The sequence below is a fragment of the Pangasianodon hypophthalmus genome, chromosome 27, assembly GCF_027358585.1.
Source record: "Pangasianodon hypophthalmus isolate fPanHyp1 chromosome 27, fPanHyp1.pri, whole genome shotgun sequence".
Lineage (NCBI taxonomy): Eukaryota > Metazoa > Chordata > Actinopteri > Siluriformes > Pangasiidae > Pangasianodon > Pangasianodon hypophthalmus.
In genome coordinates this window covers 6309302-6320318 of record NC_069736.1, presented here as the reverse complement: position 1 = coordinate 6320318, position 11017 = coordinate 6309302, and the positions used below count along the sequence as shown (strand labels likewise).

The following is an 11017-nucleotide window of genomic DNA, read 5'->3' as shown; positions in this document are numbered from 1 at the left end:
ATGTGCAAAAACGAGCAAAAATCCAAAATAAACAATCAAAATGGCTACCACAATAGCCAACTCAATAGCATGGGAGACAACCCCCAGATAGAACCGTGAGGCAAGTGGCACCATGTGAGAACTCACCAACAAGTTGTAATGAAGGAAACATAATCCAATCCAATGCAAAAAACATATCATCACAGCTTGGGAGGACGAATTTCGATGCTCCAAGAAAGCTGCACTTGACTATATGATGAATTTGAAAACATTACGACCTAATCCAAAGGCGAGAAAGCTAAAGAGGCGGGGTGTTGAGCTGCAGTGGCTTATATGCCCTCAGATCAGCTCATGTCACTATGTGACTTCGTTGGTTATTTTTCGACCTATCAGGCTGGCGCTGCGATAATCCACTGCTATAACACCCTCTCTGGCGGTCAGGAGGAATGAAACAGAACCATTAATTCTTTTTTACTTTTTACTGTTTATTGCAAATAGGTGTCACGAAGGTGCATCGCAACTTTATTCAATGGATGAGTTCTAGCGCTTAACATGTGTCTGGATTTCTCTAGAAAAAACTTCAATTCAATTCTCATTTATGTCACACTCTTAAGGTTTTCCTTTGCCTCACCCTCATAGTCGCAAAGCTAAAATTTTTTTATTTCAACACAACTTTTCTAAATGTAGATAATAATGCAAGAAAAAAATGCATACTTAAAAAATACACACATTGCATCAACTGTAATGCAAGTGTTTCTGTAGAGAGGCTAAAAAAAGTCAGTGCACTTGTGGTGTACCAGTTGATGCAGAAGGTGTGATCAAGTTGTATGTGTGACGGTTTATGCAGTTTTCTTTGACCTCGTGTGTGCTTTTCTTCATTTCAACTGCCTCCCCAAAAGGTGAAAATTATAATAAATAGTTTTACATTACACATTTTGTTCCAGTATATAAAAAAACAGCAAAACAAAACAAAAATGGGTTGTGTTGCTGTGAATAAATAATGAAACATGAAAGCCAAAACAGTTCATCTTTCTCATATTATATCTTTTGTCTTCTTTATAAAAGAGATTTTACTGATAGTAAAACTGAATTCTACGATCAGTTATATCAGAATTATAGAGCTTGAATTATTAAACTCTATAGTGTAGAACTGTGGGTAATGCATCAAAAATAGTTGTCATATCCGCTTAAAGTAATTTCAGGAAGTGAGAGCCAAAGAAGCGCATCACAGCATTTGTCTTAGTGTGGAAGTAACAGATGCAAAATGAATTTGAAGAGCTTTGTGTTCCAAGCTGTGTGGATTCTCCTTATTTTACCATCTTTCAGTGGTAAGTATATGACATGATCTGTTTTAATGAATAGGCTGGATTTAAAAAAAAAAATTTAATTGAACATTATATTAGATTATGTGATATGTTGGCTTAAGTGTATTTTTGGCACTTCATGTAATATAAATATTTAAATATTAAATAGGGTTTTGGAGTACAGTACTGTTTGAGAAATAGCTAATTGTATTGTATTACTTAAGTACAGTTTTTAAATCATATCACTTTTCTCTTTAATTACAGCAGAAAATCTGTGCAAACGTGAACTTTTAATAAGCAGTAACATTTCTGCTGAGCTCCAGTCTGACGTCCTGCTGCCATGTAACTTTAATCCTGCTCTCCTCGGATCAGATAAGACTGCAGATATAGCAGTAGTGTGGAGTCAGAGGAACACAACAATACACAATCTAGTGGAGATCACTCTACAGGGAGTAGCGAAGTTCTGGAACTATAAAGGTGGACGTATCAAGACATTTCCTAAGCTCTCTGAATCAGGAAACTTCTCCATTCTCCTTCAGAAAGTGCAGCCGTATGATCTGAGTCTCTACCGCTGTGAGCTGTTTAATGGGAGCAACTGCAGGATTGCTTATCAGGAGCTACAGCTACAGCTAAGTAAGTTTGTGAGTTACAGTGGTAACAACCAACAGAGTAAAGTATAAGCATAACATACATGCAACTACATATCTTTATGGAATGGACATAGATATTTATATTTAATATTTATCTTTATATTTACAAAGCCTAGGTTAAATATTCTATATATTATAATCTGTATTCTAGGCCATGAAAACTATCAGTCCTCACTCCTATTGTGGAGCATAACAGGAGCATTAGCAGGAGGAATTGTGCTTGCTGTATTCACAACCTGTTTGTTACATGCAAAACGTAAGTCTGGCTTATTTCTACAAGCACATCTTCATGTTCTCTTAATCATCTGGGTCTTTTTTTTTGTTGCATATACAGGAATTGTGGTTTTCGCTGTAAAACAGAAGCACAAGCTTTCAGACTGAGTATTTGAGTTACACAAACTTAAGCGCTTTGTTAAAAAAAGAAATAGCTTGTGGTTTTCACTGTAAAAGCAAAAGCAAGTCATGCGTCCTAAAGTCATTCTGTAGTCTATTTTAAGGCATTTCCACTTTGTAGGTGCCCCTACATGTGAGAAGATGTGGGTTGCCTTTATAGCATAAAAAACATGAGTTTCCCTGGTGTCCCAGGCGTCCCTGTTTTACTGAAGGTGAATGATGTGTATAAATGTTATTACTGACATTATCGGTTATACGGATCAGCTTGTTTGTGAGCTTGTTCAGATGTGTAGAATTTACTTTCTGTAAAATTTTCATACACTCATTTAATAGACTTTAATAGTGTGTGTGTCTCAGATTAGTCCAGGTTCTGAACTGAAACTTGGACATTGGTTTTTATCTTTTTTGCATGTTCTTTGATATTACATTGCAGGCAGACAAAATATCATTGTTATCGAGACTGACTATGGTAAGTTGATGCGTGTTTGAAACATTATATATAAACACTGTATATTTATATATAATATATACTGTATCTGCAATAGTTGTATACAGGCGAGACTTTAGCACACACAGTAATGTTGTTCTGTGTCTCTGAAGAAAATGTTGTAATAGCACAACATTTGCAAAAGCACACTCAGACAAAGGAAGTAAGCAGCCTGTGGTATTTGATAACCAAACACTGATTTGTTGTAAAATACTAAAGCTTCTAACAGTGATTCAGATTTAAACCTTTGATAATCACTGACTAATAAACCATAATAATAATAAATGCTCTGTATATCCAGAGCTTATCAAGTTAAAATGCTATGAGACTTTTCTAAATGCATTGTTAACGTTTAATAGAATTGGTTCATCTATTTTAAGTCATTTCTACTTTGTACATGTGAAACCATTTAGACTTTTACTGTACACAATTCTTATAAGTCTGTACCTGCATTCCAGTACTGTTTTTGCCCTTGTCCACTCGCCCTTGCTATTTTCTTTTGGAGAAATTCATTACCATGTTAGGACTGTTACTTTATAAGCTCAGGTAAAGTCAGTAGTGACTCAACCTTAGGAGTGGATATCAGCCATTCAATAATTGTTAATCTTCATAAATTCTAGTGAAATACTAATTTTGTTAATTCTGTTGAAATACCTCTTTTACGTGACCAACAATTTTTAAGTGACCAAAAGTTTTGTTACTCGAAAGCTATAAGCCAATGTTTCACTGATTCGCTCAACTTTCTACATGTTGTGCATTCACGGGGCAGCATGGTCACTGAACTTATGAGTGTTTTAGGTGTTGCAGGAAAGCATCAGCTGCAGCCAGAGAGCAGTCAAGAAAACTGTTATACAGAAGTGTGAGTGTACATTGTGTTGCATTGCTTTCACACACATCTTAACTTGTCATGGGAATAACAAAATTTATAGCATCATCCAACATATAAGCCCAAGAATCACTAAACACATCAAATATTTCAGTATAAACATATTTACCATGGTTTAGGATGGATGTTTCCTTTCTGCAGTCAGTTTTGCTGTAGCATAGAGGTGTATTCACACTAGCGAGCAAAAAGCCACAGACGACCATCCATTTTCTATGTACGTGCACAAAATAGAGCCACAAATTTAGCTGCAAGCAACAACGATTTGCTTGAATGATTCCTCTGACCAACCATATTGCATGTATGGTAAAACGTTTTTTTTCGCCCTCTCTCAACTTTATGCTGCATTTAACTTGCCTTGCAAGTGGGAATTCGCAGGTTGCAATAATGTCATTTTCGAACCTCGGCGAATTTCAACATACAATGTAGAAAATAGAAATTTCAAGTCAAGGGGGTGTTTTCTTTGGCTTCTTCTGGTTGGAGGTTTGCAAATACAATTTGTGACCATGAACTGAACACAGCGTAAAAACATTGTACGGAGGGTAGACACCCACAAGCGACAACAGAAAAGACAAACTAAAGCAACACAATGGACTTGTCACTCACTAGTGTGAATGCAGTGTTAATCAAATTGCTTGGTAAAGCCAATCCTTTGGAGGCATCCTAGATTAATAGTAATAAATAAAATATTGTATATATTGTCTGTTCCTCCAGGATGTACACTCTCCACAGTACAAAACAGCCATGGTAAATACTTAAGAATTAAATTTTCTGCAGGTAATTAATGTACAAATGCTGTTTCTTTATTTCTTTTGAGTTCACTTTATGGTATTTCCATCATCCCTAATAAACCTTTTTCCTTCAGAAGATCACGCATTAAACGCTGGTACTGGGATCTTGGAAGAGCAAAAGCAGAACTGAAGAGAGAACACGTGGCATATGCTTGTAGGATCACAGATGTTGGAGCTTGAATTATAAATCATGTGTTTGATCTTTAGGATAATGATTTGTCTTAACTGTGTATTTCTGATGTGTGGTTTTTAAATATATGTAATAAACAGCATCAAAAAATAAATTGTGCTGATTTATATCTGACGTGTGTGTAGAGAGTCTGGAGAAACACAACTGACGTCAAACCCGTAGAAAATCCATTAGACAGATTTTAAGTGAAAATAATTTTTTATTCATTCATCGTCAATAGGAGCATTATCCTGATCAGGGTCACGGTGGATCCGGAGCCTGTTCCCAGAATATAGTCTATAGTCTGATAGTCTAATTTGCCATTAGCAAAGAAAACAGCTAACTTAGTTAAATATAGCCAATTAATGTTAGCAAATTAGTGAAATTTACCTTTATACGGTTATCCTTAGACCAGCATATTGAAATATTTTACTGAGGTAGAGTCAGGGACGCTCATCCTCAAGTTCCACAGTGCATCCACTTATCCATCACTTAACCATAACTACATTGTGAAGCATGTTGATGAATTGGCACAATCCTTTGTTTTTCCTAATTTTCTCATGGCCAATTCCCACCCATTAGTCAGTCCTCCATATCACACAACAGCTACCAACCAGGCAGGATGCAGGCTAACACTTGGTTCCTCCGAGGCACATGAAGCCAGCCGACTGCATCTTTTCGAACTGCTGCACATGCTGCGTCATGGGGCGGCGTAACATACTTGGAGGAAAGAGCTATCCGTCCCCTTTTTTCTACTTTCTACTTGATTGAAGCTGAAATGATTGGATACTAAAGTTTGATCATTTGACTGATAAATAGCACACAGTCATTTAGTCCACGTTTTATTTATCATCTACAAAGAGTTACACAGAGCACAGTTCTTTATAGTGAAACTCTTGGTGCAACATATTTCACTATAGATGTAGATATATAATAAGACACATAAGACAATAGTGGTGAGCAAAAAAAAGAAACAGAGTAAGGTGTTCACATTAAATCAAAATAAAATTGTGGTAGTACTAGTAGTAATATGTGATAATCATCATGGGTGTGAAGTTTTTTGTAACAGGAACTTGGTGTCTGTGGTTTGTAATTTTAAGCTTACTGAGGAAGTGTTGTGCTCTGTTTCGATGAGCCGCAGCTTTGTGATCTTACAATGTCACATTTTAAGATGAGATGTTTCAGGTTGTGGATGTTTTATTGGTGATGTTTGGTGTTTAGAAACGGTAAGTTAAAATATAAATCTGCATGGTGCATAGATTGCTGTCACTGAGGTTAAGTATGTTTTCTAAAGTCAATGCTAAACCAGTATAAATAAGTTCAGAAATGAGGTAGCTATATCTGAGGTAACTTTTGCTCAATGTACAACTTTAAACTTTAATGCTTTACTCTTTAATTACAGGAGAACGCCTGTGCAAAAGTGAACTTGTAAAACACATAAGTGTTTCTACTGAGCTCTTGTCTGATGTCTTGCTACTGTATAACTTTAATCCAACTCTTTTCGGATTAGATAAGCCTGCAGATATACAGTGGATATAAAAAGTCCACACACCGCTGTTAAAATGGCAGGTTTTTGTGATGTAAAAAAATGAAAACAAGATAAATCATGTTAGAAGTTTTTCCACCCTCAATGTGACATTACAACATAGAAAATTAAGTGAAAAACAATAAGAAACATTTTAGGTAAAAATAGGAGAAATAAAAAAAAAACTTGGTTGCATAAGTGTGCACACACTTTTATATTTGGGGATGTGGCTATGGTCAGAATGAACCAATCACATTCAATCTCATGTTTTTCAAGTAATTATAATACACCTGTCATCATTGAAATTATTCTGATTAACCCCAAAGACCAGCTGTTTCTGTAGGATTTTCTTCACATCTTTCATCTGACTTCTGAAGCCATGGTCCACAAAGAGCTTACAAGGCATGCATGGTATTTCATTTATCGAAAAGTATTGATCAGGAGAGGGGTATAAAAGAATTTCTAAAACATTAGATGTACCATGGAACACTGTGAAGGCCATCATCAACAAGTGGAGAAAATGAGGCACCACAGTGACATTAGCAAAAACAGGATGTCCCTCCAAAATTTATAAAAGGACAAGACAAAAACGTACCAGGGAGGCTGCCAAGAGACCTACAGCAACATTAAAGGAGCTGCAGGAATATCTGAGAAATACTGATAACTCTCTGCATATGACAACAATCTCTCGTATTCTTCACATGTCTGGGCTATGGGGTAGGGTGGCTAGACGGAAGCCACAAAAAACTCACAAAAAACATCCAAGCCCCACTAAATCACCCCAAACCATGTGGCAAAATGTGTTATGGTCTGATGAGACCAATTCCAAAAGGTATGTTGGGTGCAAAAAAAAGGACATCACCAAAAGAACACCATACTCACAGTGAAGCCGGGTGGTGGCAGCATCATGCTTTTCTTCATCCAGAACTGGAGGGTATCATGAATAGCTCCAAATACCAGCTGATTTTAGTGCAAAACATTCAGGTGTCTGTTAGTAAGCTGAAGATGAAAAGGAATTTCCCCTTTCAGCATGACAGTGACCCAAAGCATACATCCAAATCAACAAAGGAATGGCTTAACCAAAAGGAGATCAATGTTTTTGAATGGCCTAGCCAGAGCCCAGACCTGAATCCAACTAAAAAACTGTGGGGTGACCTGAAGCGGACTGTGCACAGGAGACGCTCTCACACAATGTCAAGTCAAGATGTGCCATGCTGATAGACTCTTACCCAGCAAGACTGAGAGGTGTAATAAAATCAAAAGGCACTTCAACAAAGTATTAGTTTAGGGGTATGTACACTTATGCAACTAGGTCATTGTAAGTTCTTTTTTATTTTTCCTTTTTTCCCTACAAAAGTTTTTGATTGTTTTTCACTTTATTTGTAACTTTGCAATCTGACATGATTTATCTTAGTTTCATTCTTTTACTTCACAGAATCCTGCCACTTTTACAGAGGTGTGTAGACCTGTGCCCTGTGATGGGCTGGCACCCCTTCCAGGGTGTCCCCCGCCTTGTGCGGCTCCAGGCTCCCCACAACCCCGTGTAGGATAAGTTGTACAGAGAATGGATGGATGTGCTATGCAGCCAATTAACATGCAGGGTCAGGAACACGTCAAGGAACACGATCAAGATTAATTGCAACTTGGCCTGTTTTGTGTACAGATATGAATAAACACAGTATTTCTATGTTGATATTTTAAGCTGAATTAAGTTTTGAATTTTGAATTAATTTCATTTTTGGAGTGTGAGTTTGTGCTCCATTTTACTATGTTGCTTGGGACTCAATGCGCCCAGCTGGTCAAGTTCAACAGCACCATTTTTACTGGTTTGATTAGTAAATTAGTAAATTAAAAAAAAAAATTTAAAAAAACTGAGCAAGTGTTGGAAATGCTCAGTTTTGAGCTCCTTATGCGGCAGCACATACGCATCATGTGGTCTCAGAAGGATTCGTCTCTGAGGAACACTGGCTTTGGAAAAATGTTTATCTAGAACCTGGACAAGCTGATTGACAGCATGGCCCTCTATGACACTGGCCCTCTATCTCCATGTTTGGGAAGGTCCTGTCATGCAAGGTTCGAGCTTTGAACTGCTTGGATCTGTGTAGCATCTGTGTAGTATGATTAGCTTGTTTTTGTTTTTTTTTTTTTCACTTAAGTCCTGACATAAATTCTGTGTGTTGACATGACGTATCTCTCCTGAAGGTTGTAGGTTATGAGAAAGGATCAAAAGGCTATGGCTATGTCGACTTTGAGTCTGCCGAGGCAGCGGATAGGGCGATGAAGAGGATCAATAGCAAACCTCCTTAAAAACCGCAAAGTGTAAGCCAGGTGTAAATTACTGTATTACATAAATATGTATACTACATAAATATAATGACGTTTTACCAGCCTGGGTTCAAATGTCAGGGCTCTTTTGTGCTTAACGAATTCCATGTGTTTATTGAAATCCTTATATTGTTGATACAAAAGTTCTGTTTGGCCATATGGTTACCCAGAGGGTATTTTAGTCAACATCAAGTTGTAACTTTGCTGTCGTAGGCTTAAAGACTAACAGCAGTGTTTAGATGAAGACTCTAAGAGCAATGTTTCTGTTGTGTTTCAGGTTTATTGAACACTTTACATTCTGTGAGGAGTGTGAGGCTGAGGTGGACCCCCGCTTTCTGAAAGACAGCTTCAGCATTCCAGTGATGATCCCTAATAGATAGTGTTATGAGATCTAAACCTTCACATGAATATAATGACTTGAACATGAAATAAACACTAGGAGCAAGTCTCATTAGAAAGTATTCTAGAGTTTAAGCTGAGGCTTTAAATGGTGTGTGAGTGCGTGGGAAGGAGTTGAATGGCAAGCAGTTGTACGTGGGCTGAGCACAGACTAAAGTAGAGAGACAGACCAAACTCAATCACAAGTTCGAGCAGGTAAACACACACGCCTGACTTCCCATGCCCGAATCCTTAACTAAAGTGGATCTGCAACCGAGTATAAAAAATGACAATTTAATTTATGATTATGTTAGTTTACGATTATGTTAGTAGGGGGATGACATGTAAAATGTGCTGTAATTCCTACACCATTCACCCAGTTTGGATGTAAACACCCTTGAATTAAAGCTGAAAGTCTGCAAGTGTGCTCATATTCATTATTTAATTTAAACTCCATTATACTGCATTAGACACACACACACACACACATACACACTGTATGTATATAGCATATATAGTTGGGACACCCCTGCTATAAACCAACTCATTACAATTCATTTGCTCTGGTAGGTGCACAGGCACCCTACTGTTATTCTACCTTTTCTTATTATTAGGAGGCCAAGCACCGAAGGTGCGTAGGCACCCTATTGTTATTCAACCTTTTTTTTTCTTTTTCTTCTTCTTCTTCTGGCTAGGTTGTCTATGGCAGCTCACAGAACCATCTGGTAAAGTTTGGCACACTGATTGAGAAAGGTCTAAGGAATATTCTGACCAAATTTGGGCCAAGTGCTGCCGACGCTCTAGCGCCACCATCGGGTCAAATTTTGGCCTAATTTGGTAGTACGTTTATGGTCATAACTTTTGAACTGTGCGTCCATTTAAAAGCCAGGCATGCCTGGATTCCCTGGGTCGAGACAAGTTCAACGCACCTTATGATGTCAATTTCTGCCTAAATAGATTTTCCACCATCTTGGATTTTGTCGAAAAATGTTTTTTCGCTACTCCTCCTACAAATCTTGTCCAATCATCACAAAGTTTGGCAAACATCATCTTCAGAGTAAGGCGGAGAAAAAATTCAACAAACATAAGAGGTAACCGGGTTTTGTTGTTGCCTCCTAATATGCAAATTGTTCAGGGTGGATTTTTCCTTTAAAAGGCCTTCACCTCACATACACACACCTTGTTTGGCTTATCAGCTTATTACTATTACTCAATCGTACACAAACATATCGAGAAAACTGGTGATCAAGTACAAAAATACAAAAAATACAAATACAAAAAATAGGATGTAAGAGTGTATTTCAGCAATGCATCTACATATCATCAGGAAACTTTCTCAGTATCTTAAGGACCATGCCCTGAATGTACCCAAGAAGTTTAGTGATTGCACCCCCTTGTGGTAAAGAACTGTAACAACTTTCATTTTTTTCCTTATATCATTTGAAGAATTTGGGCTAAATACATAATACATTTTTCCTATAATTCCCTGGAGTATGCTGAAGTGAACGCACACCAACATGTGAAATTCAAGTGTACTTCCTGTTGATCATTTTGGATTTTGTTAAAAATTGTTTTTTCACTAATCCTCCTACAAAGTTTGTCCAATTATTACCAACTCTACCAAACAGCATCTTCAGAATAAGTCTCACAAAAGTTATCAAAAGAATTTTGATTACTACAAACTCTTTGCCAGTAACGGGCCAACGAACCTGACAGTAAAGCTGCCAAACAGGATGTGAGGCTGCATCTCAGCAATGACTTTGCACAATGACACAAAACTTGGTAGGCATCTTCAGGAACATGACCTGAGGCTCTGCAACAAATTTCGTGCCAGCTTCACCTAGTGGTCAAAAGTAACAATAACATGCTAAAAAATGCTTACATCTAACAGCCATTTTTGCTACTTCTCCTCCAAATTTTATCCAATCTTCAGCAAATTTGGCTCATATCATCTTGAGACCTGTCTGAACAAAAGTTATCAACGAATATTGATATTCACACCTTTCTCCTGTAACGCGCTGGCAAATGCACAAAACAAGATGTGAGGGTGTATCTCAGCAATGCATCTACGTCTCATCACGAAACTTGATAAGCACCTTCAGGACCATGCCCTGATGAGAAAAAATATAAATA

At 37.4% G+C, this 11017-nt stretch overlaps 1 protein-coding gene and 1 long non-coding RNA gene across 7 annotated transcripts; both read left to right on the top strand.

Annotated features, from left to right (window-relative positions):
• Positions 1-541: 541 nt before the first annotated feature.
• On the top strand, positions 542-4771 carry LOC113531044 (uncharacterized). Of its 6 annotated transcripts, none has more exons than XM_034300447.2 (7): positions 542-1307; positions 1548-1916; positions 2085-2189; positions 2760-2795; positions 3621-3672; positions 4411-4443; positions 4562-4771. In XM_034300447.2, coding segments are annotated over exons 1-7 (660 nt in total). In that variant the 5' UTR covers positions 542-1243; the 3' UTR covers positions 4563-4771. The 6 variants fall into 6 exon arrangements, with proteins under 6 accessions (XP_034156338.2, XP_034156334.2, XP_034156333.2 ...); XM_034300443.2 differs by having other exon boundaries at positions 3612-3672; XM_034300442.2 differs by having other exon boundaries at positions 3612-3672; positions 4411-4473; positions 4565-4771.
• A 1020-nt stretch (positions 4772-5791) lies between these two features.
• Positions 5792-9263, top strand: LOC113531450 (uncharacterized). Its single transcript, XR_004577375.2, has 3 exons — positions 5792-5882; positions 8384-8500; positions 8784-9263. It is a non-coding gene; the product is annotated as an uncharacterized LOC113531450 (long non-coding RNA).
• Positions 9264-11017: the final 1754 nt, after the last annotated feature.